The sequence below is a fragment of the Acanthisitta chloris genome, unplaced genomic scaffold (assembly GCF_000695815.1).
Source record: "Acanthisitta chloris isolate BGI_N310 unplaced genomic scaffold, ASM69581v1 scaffold18669, whole genome shotgun sequence".
Lineage (NCBI taxonomy): Eukaryota > Metazoa > Chordata > Aves > Passeriformes > Acanthisittidae > Acanthisitta > Acanthisitta chloris.
The window spans coordinates 12518-31197 of NW_008693292.1; the positions used below are offsets into that span (position 1 = coordinate 12518).

Here is an 18680-nt window from a genome sequence, read left to right on the forward strand (position 1 = left end):
ATGGTGTGGGCTATGGTATGCTGATACTGACTTTGTTCTTTGCTGTTTGCTTCCCTTAAGATTTTCTCAAAACAAGAAATTCAAAATATAAGAAACTGTTTAGACATGGTGGGGTTAATTTTTTTTTTGGCTGCTCCTTGATGTGCTGCTTAAACATAAATAAGGTATTACTTCTGTTTGTCGTCCCCTGATGTTTTCTTTTTTCTTGCCTATTTTAAGTTAACGCTGAAAACCCACCTATGGCCGTGGTTCGGAAATTTGTCCACTTGCTCGATCAGAGTGACCAAGATTTTCAGGAGGAGCTTGAGTTAATGAAACTGCGTGAGGAAGTTGTAACCTTGATCCGATCCAATCAGCAACTGGAAAATGACCTCAATCTCATGGACATCAAAATTGGGCTGCTAGTGAAAAACAAAATTACACTGCAGGTAAGAAATGTGCTGATGGGAGACCAGATACAGAGTGAATTGAGCCCAGTGGTAGTTAGCATGGAGAGCTCTAGGCCCAGTAGAAAACATTGCCCCAGACTAGCACTCGTACTCTCTGTATGTTCTTAGTCCATTCCACTAATGTAGGATGTATCCCTAGAAAGAAAACTGTAGGAGGAGAAGGAACAAGATCTGAAGCTAAAAAAGGCAAACATACCCCAGACTATCTTGATCTAACAAATGCAACAGATTTTGTGTTTAAAGGCTATGTTTTGTTGCTCCTTTGTGGTTAAACAAGTCACATGCCAGAAGGCTGTAATGAGGTGGGTGATTTTGGAGACAGGAGACACACTTGTGCTACTTGGTGATTTGTTGGTTAAAGGAAGCCCTCTCTATCACTTGGCTGGTGTGATTTAAAGAACAAAAAAAGGCTCTTGCTCATAGAGCACTGCCTTTTCTTCAAGCTGAAGTTCTGGTCAGCTTTTCATGTGGTCCTGGATTGCATTACACTAGGCTCCTCCCAGTGTTAAATCTCAAGTTAATTCAGTGTGGGACAGGATTTTCAAGTTGTAAGCGCAGTTTAAAAAAAGGAAAACATTTTCAAGCATCTTCAGGGTGCTACCAGCTCTGATTGCTGAGAGTGACTAACCCTTCTAGGGTTTCAGGCAAATTTAGGAAGTCAGAGACAAAGCAGAACATATACTTCCAGTCAGAGAAACTGCTGCTATAGCAAATAATGCTTCACTTTAATAGCCCCAGGCATAGCTTGACCCTGCCTTTCCACATCCAAGAGAAATGGGCTCTTTGATGCAACTGTTTTCCAATATTGCCTGTTAGAAGCTTTATAAGGCAGAATCTGTACCTATTCTTTCTTTCCAGGATGTTGTTTCTCATAGCAAAAAACTAACCAAGAAGAACAAGGAGCAGCTTTCTGACATGATGATGCTGAGCAAACAAAGGGGAGGTTTGAAAGCTTTGAGCAAAGAGAAGAGAGAAAAATTGGAAGCTTATCAACATCTGTTCTACCTGCTTCAGGTAAGCAACTTTGTACGCTGCTCAGTAACCTCTTGTCATAAAGGTTTATATGTCTTAGCACAGTCTTTGCTTATGCACTGTAGTTTTCATAGAATCATTAAGGTTGGAAAAGACCTTTAAGATTATCAAGTTCAACCAGCAACTGTTTTGAGCCACCTTAGTTCTTAGTGACGCCATTGTGGACATGCACACCATGTAGTTTTTCTTGTTGTAGACTAACCCAACCTACCTGGCCAAGCTGATTTTTCAGATGCCTCAAAACAAATCTACAAAGTTCATGGATTCAGTTATCTTCACGCTGTATAACTATGGATCCAATCAAAGAGAGGAATACCTGTTGTTGCGACTTTTCCGAACGGCGTTGCAGGAAGAGATCAAGTATGTAGTAGCACGTGGCACATTCTGGCTGTTGAATCAGTTTTGGCGATTTCTCCATTTGCGTCGGTTTTCGTGTTAAGTCTCATGCAAATATGCAGATAACGCTAATCTGTCCCTTCATTGTCCTCTTGTTATTTCCTATCTGTTAATGTAGTCTATAAAAGGTGAATCAAGTATATCCATTGAGGATGAGGGCTTTTTACTTCAGTGAAGATTTCACTGCTCAACATGGCAGTTACTTTTCATCTGATGCAAAGTCACGCTAAAATTCCATCCAACCTCAGTTCTCCCATGCTGGACTATAAGCATGTCCAACAAACTGCAAACTCAGGCTTTACAAGCCAGGGAGAGAACTAAATCTGAGCTCTCTGGGTTTTCAAAAGCTGATGAGTCTGAAACCAAGAGCATTTATTGTTTGACATTTCTGTTTCCTGTCAGTGTTGGAAACTCTGGCTGTCCTCTGGCACGTTTTGTTAGATTGGTCAGGCCTTAGGCTTTTGGTGTTATATCACCAGTTCTTTACAATTCAGAGCAGCACAACTTGCTGCAAGGAAAAATGCACAATAAAATTTTTGAGGAACTACTCTTTAAGCATTTTCAGGAATGCTTTTTAAAAAGCATGAAGGTAGTCTGTTGCCCTAAAACAAATAACTTCTGGAGGAGCTTTTTGTTTTCCTAAATTTATGCTCAGAATAGTAGTCCAGGGAAATGTAGATGCTGACAGTTAGGCATACCTGATACTTCATGTAGCTTCTTTCTTCTTCAGATCAAAAGTAGACCAGATACATGAAATTGTGACTGGGAATCCTACTGTTATTAAAATGGTGGTAAGTTTCAACCGTGGTGCCCGTGGTCAGAATGCCCTGAGGCAGATCCTGGCACCGGTTGTGAAGGAAATCATCGATGACAAATCACTTAATATCAAAACTGATCCAGTGGATATTTACAAGTCTTGGGTTAACCAGATGGAGTCTCAAACTGGAGAGGCCAGGTATGGGACCTGTAAATACTGTGTTTTTAGAAACATTGCTTGTCTGCTTTGCATTGGCCGGTTAGTCGTTCAGAACTGTCCCTGGCTTTACTGCATGCGTCTGTCCAGCTGATCCCGGCTTTTCCGTCTCCTCGAGTCGGCTTTCATCTGAGGGTTCGAAAGATCACGTTCTGCCGATGGTACTGAGAGGATTGAAAAGGAATGTAGTTCAGAGCTGGAAGAAGAAATGCTCTTTGGTGTTTTCCTGTATTGACTTAACAGTTAGCTATGAGATGCCCTCTAACCTAAATGAGGTCATGGTAAGAAAATGTATTTGGGAGTTGCGTCTGGGTCGGTCCATGTTCGGCTTGTATATATATAGCCTGTGCAAACAGGTGCTATTTGCAAGTCAACGAAACCTCTTTTGCTGAAGGAGAGTTCTAATTAATATAAGCCACTGATGACAGTTGTATTTTGCTGGGTGTTTTTGTGTCATTCTGGTTTCTTTTTCTTCCTATCCTTGTGATTTGCTAGAACTTAAGGTTTCTATTGTGGTGTTTTTTTAACATGCTTTAAAAAAAGAAAGCTGTGCAGATGAGTGAGTTTCCCCATTCTAAGCAATCTGCAGTCATGTGTCTTTATACACTTGGTGGAAAATTCTGTACGTGTTAAAAATGCAGGCCAAGGTGCGTGTGTTCAGGTTCTTCTCTTTACCTGAGATTTAGGATACACTTTTATGAATTACCAGCTTCATCTGTCTGTGTTCACTGGAATACCATGCAGTAGTTTCAGCTGATGGAGAAAATGCAACTGTTCATTTGCACTGTTTCCCACCAATAGCTTATTATGTTGCTTTTATGAATGCTATTCTTGCTTCTGGTTTGTCTCATGTTTTTGTCATCTTAATACTCCAATGAATAGCTTGCTTTTTCATCAGTTTATTTGCAGTCTGAAGTACCACTGTTTGTTACAGGTGGTGGGTTTTTTGCCTAGTATGCGTGCTGTAAGAAAGATTCCGTTTTGAGTTAGCTGAGTCTTTTCTTGCAGTGGCCTTTGCAAGGGAAAGTAGAGGAAGTAAAAGCAAAAAATCTTCAGCTCTCATGGTGTCTAAAAGGTTAATTAAAGACAGTGCACAGCTCTTGGCAGTGAAGTGAATATAAATTTGTTTCTGTGTCAAGCTGTAAATTCTTGAAATGTGTTAGCCTGGGTAACTTTCACCTTTCTGTGTTTGACTTTTTCAAATAGCAAACTGCCATATGATGTTACACCTGAACAAGCTCTAAGTCATGAAGAGGTGAGGACACGCCTGGATGCCTCAGTCAGAAACATGAGGACAGTGACAGACAAGTTCCTGTCTGCCATTGTTAGTTCACTGGACAAAATCCCGTGAGTCTGATGTACCACAGTGTTCCTTACCTCTGAGAAGCTTTTGATGGATTCATGCTTGCAGCAGTCTTATTTGAGCTTTTCTTTCTGTCAAAGTTATGGAATGCGTTTCATTGCCAAGGTCCTTAAAGACTCCCTGCATGAGAAGTTTCCTGATGCTGGCGAGGATGAGCTGCTGAAGGTGAGGGGCTGCACACATTTACCAATAATTGTCAGCCAAATTGGCTGTGGCAAGGACGACTAATTCTTCTGTCTTGTTGGGTGTCTGTGTGGAGAGAAGTGCATGTAAACCTCTATAAAGCTTATTTATTTACCTCTACAGATACAAAATATTTCACATTGGCCTTTTCGATGTTAGCTTCATATACATCATCTGACATATAACACATTGTTTAGAAGGAGGTGTCCTATTGCTTCTGCTTTGCTTTTAGTGTCTTGGGCATTTGGTCCTTTAGGTTTCTTGACTTGGGTTACTGTTGCTCATAGAAAGTAAACCTTGGTTTTGCAGTTATTGTCACAGCCAGCTGCTCCTTTCTTAAAGAGACAAGTTAAAAAACCTGTCTGTAGCACACTAGTATATTTTAACAGCCATATGTAGAGACTCACTTCTCATGAATGTCTAGTCAGTTTTGTACTTTGCACTTCAGTAGGTTTGGAGAACTAAAAGGATCCTAACAGTAGGCACTCTCAGATGAGTATAGCTTTGGGGTTTTCATTGAATTTGCATTGGTTTTATGGCTTTTGGTAATTGTGAAGGCCTTTATGCCCACGAATGCTATACTTGTTAATACAACAAAGTTTGGTTCTTAGAATACTCGACAACGTCTCTTTAAACTTCTCTGCCTCTACTTCATTACAAAATAATTACCAATCTGAATGCTGTTTTCTTCTCTCTTCTAGTTCTGTGCTTTCCCATTCTGAGACATCGATTCTTTCTATGCAGGTGAATTAATTTCTTCCATCTGTAAATTTAGGTGGAAAACTGCAGTTTTTGTTAATTCTAATGGAAACAATGTAACTGTCCATGCGAAAGCCAAACTGCAGTTGCGTGCAATAACAACTTGCAGATTTTTTTAGCAACCAAAGATACCAATTTAATATACTGTTCTTTTTGCCCTGCAAGGTCAGAAGTTATTAATTCAGTTTCTTTCACAGATGTTTTTTCTTATTACTGGTAATAAACAGCTTTGACTGATATCATCCCCTGACCATAATCTGGGAGAGTACAGCAGGGGCTTGCATGAAACAGTTGTCAAAAACATGACCTCACTGAAAGCAGGTGTTAGTTTCTGGGACTGCTTAGCAATGTGTAGATTTTTTCTCTGTTTTCAGCTGTTTGTTCAGACCCCGATCTCTTCTGTGCATTTAAGTCACGCGGCAAGCAGGCGAACCCAAGATTCAGTGACCTGGCCTTCTGCAAATGGGCGTGTGGTGTGAGAACTGTCACTTTAACTCAGCATGTTGGGTTATTCCTTTTCATTACTGGAATTACTTTTGACAAAATATCAAATACAGGTTAGAATTATATTTGTGAGCATATGGATAATGTGGTATCTTTATTTGTAGTTCCTTGAAATTTATTGCTGCTCACATTCGACTAGGTAAATTGGATTTTGAAGCATCAGATGTCATTCATCTTCTGTACTTCTGATTTTCTTACCTGTAGATTTAAATGGTTTCACAGTTACTGTCATTAACTGGGGGTCTGTGCCTGAAAGTGTTGCTGGCTTACAGAACAATTATTCTGAAAGAGAAAAGGGCTTTGGAGAAGGAGTGAAAAGTAATTTACTCAGTTTAGCTTCTTGGTGTGCCATTCTTCCTCACTGTTTTTGCCGTGTCGGAGATGGCAGCCAATGCTGCACGCTTCCCTAAGAATTACCTCTTGTTGCATATTGAAACTGCATTATCAGGTGCCTCCATACCGTGGCCGTTCTGTCCTCTGTTAGACTGACTCAATTACATTTAATTCTCCTGATAGACTGTCTTGTGCTCATACCAGTAGTCCATTGGTAACTTGTAATATCTCCTGTTCATACATTTTTATGAGTTAGAGTTCTAAGTCTTTATGCATAGGGATATCTGCTGCTGTGTTGTCCGGTGCCTAGTAGTGCTCAGTCTTTCCTCGTGTTGACTGTCCTATTGCATCCTAATGATTTATTTTTTTTATGCTGTAGATTCTTTGAGATGGTATGTGCTTCTCTACAGCAGCATGGCAGAACCTTTGTCTTGGAAAGGGGCTTCTGGCTTACAAGAAAATAATTTATCAAAGCACAGAGTAGTTTCAATAAAATTCAGTTGCATCCTGTACGATTGTTCATTGATGCATTTCGTCTTTACTCAACTTTTCCTAGATTGTTGGCAACTTACTCTATTATCGCTACATGAATCCAGCCATTGTTGCTCCAGATGCGTTTGACATTATTGACCTTTCAGCTGGAGGTCAGCTGACCACAGATCAACGCCGAAACCTCGGCTCCATTGCAAAGATGCTGCAGCATGCTGCGTCCAATAAGATGTTCATGGGAGACAATGCTCACCTAAGCATCATTAATGAATATCTATCACAGTCATACCAGAAATTCAGGTAGGAGACCTTAGTCAATGAAATTTGGAAGCTTGGCAGAGGGTAACATTGGCAGATATAAAGGGGCAATAATGAGTTTTCAGTGTGATAAATTCTCTTTGCCAAATATGCAGTCTGTTAAAAATAAAAGATTGCATTCCAGACTGCCGTAAGCATCAGTGGCAATGGCAGATAAGACATGTACCTGGAATTTATGAGCAATATTGTGGTTATGAGATTGCAAAGTCAAGTGTTTTGATTTAGGAGTTTCCGGAATAAAGGTTGCTTTTGCACTTACTTAGTGTCTTACTTTGGCCATGGAGAACTAGAGTGGGCATACCTTCTTCTGTCCCATGTGAACCCTGTTTACATGTCAAAGTCCAGTGGTGCTCAGGAATAAAGCAGGTTGGCATTTAGCTGTTCATGCAGTTGAAGTAAGCTTTTGTTTAAGAAGCCTTATCTTATACCTCTTGTGTTTTGGAAGAAAACTAACCAGAGGTTCCTAGGGCCAAGGGGCGATAATGCAGTGAAGGCAGGAGGATGTGTGAACAACATCACTGAAACCATAGACTAGTCCTGTGAATTCTGAAAATGACTGAATGTCAACATGGCCAGTATCAGTAACTGAATTTGCTGTGTTGCTTCTGATGTGTTAAACTGAACCGTACACTACGATGTAACATAGTTTAAAGGAGAGAGACTGTGCTTGAGGTTATCATGGGCAGTTAATGCTGTTGATAGACCATGTCACTCAGAGTCATACTGACTGTTTTTCTCTCCTCCTTTGTTTGGAAGACGTTTTTTTCAGGCTGCTGGTGAGGTTCCTGAATTGCAGGACAAATTTAATATTGATGAATATTCTGACTTGGTGACTCTCACTAAACCAGTTATTTATATTTCTATTGGTGAAATCATCAATACACACACTGTAAGTATATGTTAGTCACAGTTGCTCCTTCTAAGCTGTGCTTGCTAAGAAAATGCTACCTCTGGCTGAAACACAAAGTTACCAAATACAAGGCAGAAAGTTGTCTTTTGGTTGTAGTGTGTGACGGCTTGTTGTTTTATAGAATCAAGTCATTTAATTATGGCTTCACTAAGTTTCGTTTGAAAGCATTTCAGTATGTGATAATGGCACATCTTTGATATTGCTGCTTTGGAGTTAGTTCAGTGAAGTAAGAATTTTTATTTTTCTGAAAGATAATGTAGTTAAAGTAATGTAATTTTACTGTGTAGAAAAGGATGTACTGTTAACAACATAATTGTTTTTCTGTTCACCTAGTTGCTTTTAGACCATCAAGATGCAATTGCTCCTGAGCACAATGATCCAATTCATGAGCTGCTGGATGATCTTGGAGAAGTTCCTACAATTGAGTCCTTAATAGGTAGTCTAGTTTACTCTATTTAAGAAATAGGTGATGCTGCCTTAATGATTTAAAGTACAGTAAAGAAATTGTAAAGTATAAAGGGAATCATCACAGGTCATTTGGGAGGACGTGCTCTAAAAAGTAGCAGCAGATTTGCTGCAGTGTATTCTCTCTGGCTGCAGAATTTATTACCCTGAAAAAATGCAGGGATTCTTTCGCTTCTGTCCACCCACCTCACCCCACTCTAGAAGTTTCTAGAAGACAGACAGATATTTTGACGTATTTTCTTTGTTCCATTTCTTTGTGTTTGTGTCCCTGTTCCAGCTTGTTTGCAAAGATTCTCTGAAAGTCTGTAGGTATTCCTTTTAGAATGCAGTAATAAATGTACTAAATGGCATGTGTTCCTTTAGGGTTCTTTGGCACATGGACAAGTAACTTTTTTCCCCTCCTTTAGAGTTTTTTCTGCACATTATGAACTCTTCTGGTTGGGGGAAGAAGGAACTGGCTATTAATATGTGAAACTCTTCTCGAAACCTGAGCCATAGTTTACTGCTTCAGGATGTAACAAATACCTGGAAAGATGCAGAAATCTTTCTTTTTCCTTGTTTTTTTTGTTGCAACTATTTGAAGTTTGAAACAGCAAGGAGGGGTGTGAACAGGCAGAGTGTTTGGTGAGGATACTTTGGCAGCAAAACACTTCCCTTGAAGTTGCTTGATGGGAAAGGTTGGAACCTTTTAGAGGAATGATTGCTAGCAGATTTTCTTCCAAGCACTAGCAAAGAACAGAACAGAAGAAATGTTACCTGAGCTAACCTAGACCTTGGATTTAGCTAGAACTTGCCTTCCTTGCCCATTTCATTTCTCCTGTGTGCATGGTATTGCTGCAGTTAATATGTCAGAGTTTAATCTTTCTGCAGCCCTTTGAAAAAAGAGAGGGAAACCTCCTAACAACTGTTCTGGTGAAAACTCAGACACAATTGGAGCAAGAAGGTTTGTTTTTGATGGGATAGCTTACTTTGTTTCATAGAAGATTACAGGCTTGGTTGCCAACAAGGGCTTAACTCTTAGCTCGGAAGATTTGTTCTCTAGCATATTGAAGGTGATGTCTTTTAGAAGTTGTTTTTGGCTTTTGAAGTATCCTTTTGGCAGTATAGGAGACAGTTTAGTTTTTCTGTGAACTGTAACGTAGGGAAGAGTTATAAAGCTCTAGCAGTGAAGAAAGTAAAGAATGTGATTTAACCTATGAACTCTTTCTGCTTGGCAGGGGACGGGTCTGGCAATGTTAATGATCCCAACAGGGAAATGCTAGCAAAGACTGAGGTTTCTCTCACACTTACTAATAAATTTGATGTTCCTGGTGATGAGAACGCAGAGATGGATGCGAGGACAATTCTGTTGAAGTAAGTAACAGGAAACTACCTGGTATGTTTCTCAAAAGAAGAAGGAAGCAGAACTTTACAGCTAATCTGCTTGCAAAAATAAGAGAAACGAGGCATAATTTAAACAAATGTGGGACTGTTAGTCCAAATACACTGAGCTTGTAGCCATTTCCTTTTTGGTGCTGTGACATGACTTTTAATAGATGAAGACTAATATCGTTTTTTTGAGAGATGTAGGTGTTACTAGCCTAATGGAAAGAGATCAATGGACTGTCAGGGATTTCATTATAGCCAGAATCTTAATTCTGTAGAACTTTATACTAATATTGACTGCCAGTTTGAAGCAAATCCCTATTGCTGAGATGTATAGAGCAGCAACCTGACATTCAGATGCATATTTACCTGCTCTGGTGCCTTCCCGCTCAGATGCTAGATAGTTAATTCAGAATTCTTCAGGTCAGCTTGCACTTGCCCTAGACAGACCAGCAGTCTCCCTGAAGAAAACTGTGTCTCCAGAAATAACTTTAACTGAACTTTTTGAAAGATACATCAGTATTTTCCCACCCACCAGAACAAGGTGTCATTTATTTCAAAAGTAAAGATTCACCAAATGCACTAGTAGTTATCTGAAGCTGTGGATGATGAGGAAGGTGTGCATGTGATGCATTTTGTGTCATGCCAGAAATAATTCCAGCCTGATTGCAAAGTACTGAAGATGTTATTTAGTTTCATCATATGGCTCAAGGACAGAAATGCCTTGGAGTGGGCACTGACTGCAGTTAAATCTCAGCTGAGGTCAAGGAATGACCCTACCTATCACCAGATTGGACTCAGGGATCTTGTCTCTATTACGGTGTGCATAAGAAAATAATCCTTTGGAGTTTTGTGATACCCATTACAAAGCACAAAGGTGCACTTCTGGAAGGATAGTATTACAGATCTTTTCTGGTTGCACAGATTTGCTGTGGCTGCTGCCTGCTTTATCTTTCCCCCTGAATGCAGCTTCTGTGGTCCACTTGGCAGTACTGGGGCTACCTTGGCATATATGGGGTAACATCCTTGTTGTTTGAGGGAGCACTGGGGAGCAAATCCTCTGTATTACATAGAGGAACCTTTCGGGAAAGTGGTTTCCAATAATGCACTGTCAAAAAAGTAAACTGCTCCTCAAGGTTCTGGTCTGGTTTAGCCTGTGACTACCTGAGTGCTCATCCAGTGATAATCTGACTTTAGGTAAATGAGTAACATGGATATTGTTGCAGAATAGAACATTATTGAAGGTCTTTCTATTTAAAGTGTTGTCTCCTATTCTCCTTGATTTCTTGGCAGCACAAAACGTTTAATTGTTGATGTAATCCGCTTCCAACCAGGGGAGATGCTGACTGAAATCTTGGAAACTACAGCTACCTCAGAGCAAGTAAGAAGTTGTTTATCTGCATTGGTTTTAGACTAGGAAGTCATCATCCATCTAGATATATGTGGGTATACATGGGAATCTCCATTTATATATTGTAGTAAAGCTGTCTCTACTGATGGTGGAGCAGATTGTAACAATAATAAGAAGGAATATAATGGAAGTAATTAATATCTGTGCATCTTACTCCTCTGGTAGCTGCTAGAAACTGTTTATCTAGAGGACCATTTTAAATGGCAGGTAGGCTTCTGCTGGTTGCCATGTGTGGAATGTATTAATCAAAATATTTGGAGTGAGTACGGGAAACCCCAAGCAAACAGTTGCTGTGTTATGCCAGAGGTCAGACAACCTGTTTCTCTTTCTTTGTCACCTTAATATTGATCTGCTTTTGAACTTAGAGTTTTTTTCTTTTCTTTTTCCAGGAAGCGGAACATCACAGAGCCATGCAGAAACGAGCCATTCGTGATGCTAAAACTCCGGATAAGATGAAAAAATCTGTCTCTGTAAAGGAAGATAGCAACTTGAATCTTCAAGAGAAAAAGGATAAAATCAAGGCAGGGCTGAAGAAGTTGACAGAACTGGGGACAGTGAATGCCAAAAATAAATACCAGGAACTAATCAATGACATTGCAAAGGTATGCCATTTGGTGGGTTCCTAGTTAGCATAGTGGAGTTTTCCCGCAGTCAGCAGCATTGTGAAGCTGGTGTGAGTTTTCAGGAGGAGTAAGGTTTGTAGTAGCTGATTTGTAGACACAAAGCCTACCTGATGGTGCAGTGTTTCCATCTCTTGGCATCTGGGAAGTCCTTTATTTTTATAGGACATTTCTATTCTCTCAAATGACTGTGTTGCCAGTTTCTCAGGTGCTTTAAGGAAAAGCTTTATAGCTTGGAGAAGTAGTGCTGATGTGTTATCTTTTTTCCTGCCCCTTGTTACTAATGTAAGAATTGCCTCTACAAGCTTGGTCACACAAGGAAGTTTTGCCCTTAGTAGTAAGACAACCTAACCGTTATTTTTATTTACATGTACCCATTCAAGAATACCTGAACAATAAAGAGAGGGTTGAACAGAGAAAAACTTGTACTGCTGTTGTACATTGCTATGGTTACAATGCATTTTACATCACATTTACTGAAAAACTGTTTGGGAAATGTTGTGTAAGTAAACTGACTGAGTAATCACTTTCAGAGATCTGATTGGAATTAATCGTACTGTGGATAATATGTATAAAAATTAAATAGCAGTCAATGAACACATGGTATTTTTTGTTCAGGTATTAAGTCAACTGATGCTTGAAGATGGCTGACTAACAAAAATAATGACATCTGTGCACTGCTATGATAGTGTTCGATTTGTAAGATACTTTCCCTGCTCAGTGGTGGCAAAAATGATTTAGATCATGTAGTCTCTGTGCCTGCTCTAGTCATTGCAACTAGGACAGCATTGAAGTTTGAGAAAGCACCAAGAAGTTGAAATACACTGCTGTGTAGAGTTTGGTTAGTTCCACAAATAGCCGTCACAGAAGGAGCAGTGATGCTTAAATCGGGGCAAGTGCATCTGAGTGCTTAAGCCTATAGTATGAAGCAAGACTAAACAAAATCAAATGGTGTGTTTCAAACACTATATGCTCTGGTCCTTAGCAACTGGAGAGCTGGAATTAGTGTTGAGACTCAGCCTGTCTTTCTCTGTGATGTAGGATATCAGAAATCAGCGTAGATACCGTCAGAGAAGAAAGGCGGAGCTGGTGAAGCTGCAGCAGACATACAGTGCCTTGAACTCCAAAGCTACTTTTTATGGGGAACAAGTTGATTATTACAAAAGTTACATAAAAACCTGCTTGGATAACTTGGCCAGCAAGGGCAAGTGAGTATCTTGGAATCATGGAATGGTTTGGGTTGGAAGGGATCTTTAAAGACCATCTAGTTCCAACCCCCCTGCCATGTTCAGGGGCACCTTCCACTCTACCAGGTTGCTCCAAGCCCTGTCCAACTTGGCCTTGAACACTTCCAGGGGTAGGGCAGCTACAGCTTCTCTGGGCAGCCTGTGCCAGTGCCTCAGCACCCTGACAGAGAAGCTGTTGACTGCTATTCTTTGAGTGCAACCATCAGATCAAGTCCTTACCTGCGTAGTGGTCCGTCTGTCAACTCCATGTCTCTGCGATTTAGAGACAAGGATGTTGTGCAGGATGGTGTCGAATGCTTTGCACAAATCCAGGTACCTGATGTCAGTCGCTCTTCCCCTCATCCACAAATGCTGTAACCCCATTGTAGAAGGCCACCAAATTTGTCAGGCACCTGAGTGAAGACATCTTGGCTGTCACCAACACCTCCTTGTTTTCCATGTATCTTGGCATAGTTTTCAGGAGCTCCACAATCTTGACAGTCACAGAGGTGAGACAGACTGGCCTGTAGTTCACTGGGTCTTCCTTACTTCCCTTTTCCAGTCAGTGGGAACTTCACTGAGCTGCCACACCTTCTCAAACATGATGGATAGTGGCTTAGCTACTTCCTTCACCAGTTCCTTCAGGATCTGGATGCATCTCATCCAGACCCATGGACTTGTGCACCTTCAGGTTCCTTAGATGATCTTGAACCTGGTGATCCACAGTGGGTGGTTCCATTGCCCTAGAAGTTCTTACAGAAAGCACATATGTCTAAGAAGAATCATACCACCATCTGCTCAAAGCTTCTTGGCCAAGCTCTTTACCACAGCGATAGTTTTCGGGAAAGGGTCTCAGCAGCAGTAGGAAAACCCAGGGAGAGGGCAGTGCTGTGAATGGAGTGAAAAAGACAAACCTGAAAGAGTTTTTGGTCTCTCTGGGAGTGTGGAGAGTCCGGTGGGTATGAAGCAGGTTGTTCAGGTAATGCACACAGTCAGCCTGTCCTGTCATCCTTTTTAGGAACAGAGAACACTCTAGGAACACATTTACCTACAAGGACACAAGATCATAAATCTTTCTCTTTATGCCAAATTAAGTCAGTTGTTACAGTGCCAGACAGGTCAGATTTTTTGGGGAAAAAAAGGTGTCATCTTACCCAGTGCGACGTGGGAATAGTTGCCAGTGAAAACCTAGGCAAGGAAGCTGTTGGCTAATCTCAGCTTTCTCCATGTCCATTGTCATTAGATCCCCTTTTGCCTAATGATAGGTGGCACTTCCTTTTATGAAGTGCCATGTGGTTATGTTTGAGAGTTTTGTTGTTGTTGTTATTGTCATCCTGGTAGCATAAGTGTTATTGGTAAATAACACTGGTAGAAAATCAAGATCTGATCTGAGCTACAAGTGCTTTATAGGTAAACTCAGCCATAGAAATACATCATCCGTCGTAGTTGATTAGCTGTGCTGATTCTGTCCCCTCCTCCAAATAGAACTAAATGTTTGGTGTCCAAAATCTCTTCACTTGTTTGAGTGACCTTGTTTGGTTGGTTTGTCTCCCCTCGCCCCTCCCAGAGTCTCCAAGAAACCTCGGGAGATGAAAGGCAAAAGCAGTAAAAAGATTTCTCTAAAATATACAGCTGCTCGACTTCATGAGAAGGGAGTGCTTTTAGAGATTGAGGACCTGCAAGGTAACCAGTGAGTATCCTTTTAAAACTCTTTAGAGCTCAATAACTTTCTTGTCTATTCCTTTGAACTACTCTGTGTGTTGGTAGATGAGGAACAGAAACTCTGAAATCTGTTTGAGATTGTGTCAGATTTTTGTTCTTGGAATTTTAGCATTGTTGGTAGACTTAGCTATTAAAGCTGAAGAAATTGTTTTGAGGATCCCTAGAGCCACAAAACCTTGCGTAGGGATTGCTTCTCAGTTCTTTTTTTCTGGTTGAAGCAAAGTGGTTCTTTGATAGAGAAGTGTAATGGAAGTGTAACATGACATCATCTTCCCACCTGCCCCTTCGCTGTCTACTATGGTTAATAGCTTTTGCTGTTGAAAAATCAGCTTAATGCAAGTTGAGTTTCTCCAGCTGTGCTTTGCTAGCCTTGCAAAGTTGGTATATATGGAGAAGTTGCCTGTTACTAGAATTTTTTCAACCCTGAATCATATTTTGTCCTCTGTGCACTAAATGAGGCCATGGATGTGCTGCACTAAAGTAGACTGTTCAGAGTGCATGGGCTAAATTATCCTATTTCCTACTATGCTTGTGTGAAGATGTGATCTACCAGACATAGAATCTGTTAGGCTTCCATTCATTGCTATATTGAGTCTGGTTGGTTTTTACAATCTCAGTCCAAATGGGGTTATAGAATAAAGAGTTAAGAATAGAATTCTTAGAAGTTTATCTTCAGATTTCATCTCATATATTCTCTGCCTGTTTCAGTAGCAATTACGTGTTCAGAAACAAACTGATTTCTCATTTCTCAAATTTCATAGATTTAAAAATGTGATATTTGAAATCAGTCCAACAGAAGAAGTAGGAGATTTTGAGGTAAAAGCAAAATTCATGGGAGTACAGATGGAAACCTTTATGTTACATTATCAGGTAAGAACTGTTCTATTTAATAGTGGCATGTAAGTTCCCCTTGCCAGACTCTTCATCAAAATAGTAATGGTGTATTTTCTGCCTGAACAGTCTGAAAAATGCTCTCAGGAATAACCCGTTTGTTGTTGGTGAAACAGATGCAACACATCCGAGGGATTCAGGCTGCTTTTTGTTTCTTCACCAGTGAAAGTCTGATGTCAGTCTGGATTCTTAGTCACATTTACATGTACACACACAAAACAAACACTTGCATTTTCAACAGCTTCCTGCTACAGCAGAGAGATTGGGAGTCTGTGGCAGCAGGCAGCTGGGCCTGGCTGTGATGGCTTCAGCCAGTCAGCATGGGTCGGGATTCTTTCTGCAACCATACGCTTGCCAGTTTTGCTACAGTTCTTAGGTGTCCTCAGCCTTTACTTATGCCAGGCTCCCAGAACAGCCATGCTGACTGACCTTTTCCCAAACTGTTCCCTGGTCTTTTTCTCAAGCCAGTAATGTTATGCATGGTGTCTCTGTCCCATTCTCCACTTCCGTCTTCACTCATCCCTCACCTGTCTTGGTCATCATTATGTTTGTTGATTGTGGATGCCTCAGGGGTCTCAAAACAGGCTGTGTGCAGGAGCACCTTACACTGCAGTTAGTCCATGACACCTAACTGTCTGCTGGGATGGATAGTCCATGACACCTAACTGTCTGCTGGGATGGACAGTCCATGACACCTAACTGTCTGCTGGGATGGACAGCTGCCTCGCACCCACCGTGTGCTTTGAGGACTCCCCTAGTTCATTCAGGTCCTAATCTATCAGAGCTGGTCATGAACTTCTTGGTTCCTAGGGCTACCTGAGGTCACTTGCAGTTGGGCACATGGTTTGCTGTGCCACTGTGCCTTTGTGGTATAGCACGGCTCTGTGGATAAAACAGATGTTCTGAGAGGACAGCAACAAAGGAACTGACATCACACACACCCTCCCACAGCCCCACACAGCCACCCCCATTGCCCTGCAGGAGCAGGATTGCCAAAAGGAATTAGTGGCCAAGACAAATCAGTGCAGGTGCATCACTGACGAAGTAAAGTGTGACTGGAAATACTGCCTACATAAACACACGAGAGGCTGAATTGGCATTGTGTACGTGGGAAGAGAGATGCCGTTTCTTTTTCTGTCCTAGACTGAAGTGCTCTAAACCACCTCTCTGAGATCTGTGGCAACCAAGATTTTTAGAAAGTAACACTGGAGGGTTGTAATGTTTCATGGGTACATGATACAGTTAGGCACATAGGAAGCCCTTTCTCAATGTCACAACAACTTTATGGCTACTGTGCAAATGAAAAGGCTGGAGATGGCGAGATCTGAAATTTAGCTTTCTTAGAATGGTTTACTTCTGCTCTCTTTCATAACTTTTTGTAAAATGAACACAGCTTAAAAAATCGCCATCTTAAATGCCTTAGAGTAACTTTATTTTTCACGCAGTAAGAGTGGATCCTTAATGAGTCTCTCATTCTGCTATCTTATGCTATGTCCTGTTTGATGGCTATTCCTCAAGTACCTACTGTGCTACAGGTTCTTTTATATTCTCTATTAGCTCTTGAGGATTCCTCACTCTTAAAGTTCTTCTCTTTGGCAGGATCTTTTGCAGCTGCAGTATGAAGGCGTTGCTGTCATGAAGTTGTTCGACAGAGCAAAAGTGAATGTCAATCTTCTGATCTTTCTTCTGAATAAGAAATTTTATGGGAAGTAACTGACCTCTGCCAGCAAGTCTGTGAAAGGAAATAGAAACCTGCATGTACAGCTTTTAATGATGTAGCTGTGTGTCAGTATGCCCATGCTGTGCTAAAATATATCAAACGCCTTTTGTGAATTGACAGCCCTGCTTGAGTCTATGGGGAGTTGGTTTCTTGTTTATTTATCATCTTCAGCTTTGAAGATCCCCTTTAAAGAAGTTAATTTAGAATGTATTTTTACATGGGATTGGGGATTAAACTAGTATTAGAGTATGCTTAGAGCATACGAATGCTTTATTGGCCTAACCGTATGCTTTATGAGGCTTGAATTCTTGTTGCCCATGCAAAGACAAAGCTGGCACTGTAGAGTGGTCTGTTTGCCGTTTCCTAAGAGCAAAATCTGGATTGCAGGTTGGATTTGGACTCCAGTTATTCTCAAGCAGCAATAACCAAAATACAGCATGGTCAAGGTCCAGGATCCTGCTCGTTTTGCAGGCTTGCAGTGGCAGTGGTGGCAGTGGCAGCTGCCAAGGTGGAGCTGCTGCGCTTGGGGGAATCAGTAAGCATCATAGACATGCCAAACTATATGTGATTATGTACTACAGCCATGTAGAACAGCTTTAGTGTCTCATTTTTCTTCATTTGTTTCTGTTTATCAGAATGTAATAATTTACAGGTGGCCCCTTAAATGCAGGCACTGCGGAATGTATTTACTAGTGTTTATGGAAAAAAAGAAACTTTTTGGGGAAAGGGAGGAAAGCTTAAAAAATTTCTAGAGATGTTAACTTTTAATGTTGCTTGCAAAGCATATGAAATGTAAAAAGAACTTTTTTCTTTCAGTTTAGAGCAGTGCTCTATATATCTGTGTATCTGATGCCGTAAACGTTAGGCTCTGCCTGTAGACTTGTCAAAGGAAGAAGACTATCTCAAATAGGTTAGCTTTTAAAAAGTTATTTTTTTCTAGCTATACTCAAGTTCCTGTTTCTTTTATTACTTTGAGGGGGTTTTGTTTGCTTTTTTGACCATGGTGGTGGTGCTGGCTGTTCTGCTATATCCAATAAAAATGCAAAGACTCTTAAAAAAAAATCTGACCTTTAAATTCATTATTTGCTTCAGCTCTTCCCTCAATTTTTTCCTTAACTTTTTTTTTTTTTAAGGGACATATCTCTTAATTGCAAAATCCAAGTTATTCATGGTCACTTACATTGTTTATTCTGATTACTGTCTGAAGCCAGTTGCTTCAGCTTAGACCTGGTTTTCTCATGAAAGACACTCCTAGTATTTGGAATGGTTGTGTGACTGAGGATAAATTTTTCTGCAGTCTTCTTGGAAGGGAATATATATTTCAACTTGCTGGTGTTTATACTGTATTTAAACATATTCCGGTGTTGGTGCATGTGTGGCCCAACCCTATAACTAAAATTACTTGCCAAGCCCAAGAACAATCATTATAGTTCAGATCATCTGAAACAGAGATAGGTCAGAACTGAATTTCCACAGTAATCTGACAAAGAGGTCTGAAATGGGATGAAAGTCTTGCCTTGATGATTTTTTTTTTTTTGGAGGGGAGTGTGT

At 40.6% G+C, this 18680-nt stretch overlaps 1 protein-coding gene across 1 annotated transcript in view; it reads left to right on the forward strand.

Annotated features, from left to right (window-relative positions):
• IQGAP1 (IQ motif containing GTPase activating protein 1) overlaps nucleotides 1-17228 on the forward strand; it is a gene marked incomplete at its 5' end in the record, with an annotated part of 29663 nt that extends 12435 nt beyond the window's left edge. Inside the window, 16 exons of the mRNA XM_009083027.1 lie at nucleotides 220-428; nucleotides 1308-1463; nucleotides 1678-1841; nucleotides 2608-2832; nucleotides 4057-4197; nucleotides 4294-4378; nucleotides 6549-6781; nucleotides 7556-7688; nucleotides 8043-8145; nucleotides 9392-9527; nucleotides 10833-10920; nucleotides 11340-11552; nucleotides 12612-12778; nucleotides 14364-14486; nucleotides 15280-15388; nucleotides 17009-17228. Of these exons, the coding sequence (XP_009081275.1) occupies nucleotides 220-428; nucleotides 1308-1463; nucleotides 1678-1841; nucleotides 2608-2832; nucleotides 4057-4197; nucleotides 4294-4378; nucleotides 6549-6781; nucleotides 7556-7688; nucleotides 8043-8145; nucleotides 9392-9527; nucleotides 10833-10920; nucleotides 11340-11552; nucleotides 12612-12778; nucleotides 14364-14486; nucleotides 15280-15388; nucleotides 17009-17122 (2399 nt within the window). The remainder of the gene's footprint in view (nucleotides 1-219; nucleotides 429-1307; nucleotides 1464-1677; nucleotides 1842-2607; nucleotides 2833-4056; nucleotides 4198-4293; nucleotides 4379-6548; nucleotides 6782-7555; nucleotides 7689-8042; nucleotides 8146-9391; nucleotides 9528-10832; nucleotides 10921-11339; nucleotides 11553-12611; nucleotides 12779-14363; nucleotides 14487-15279; nucleotides 15389-17008) is intronic.
• Between the last annotated feature and the right edge of the window lie 1452 nt (nucleotides 17229-18680).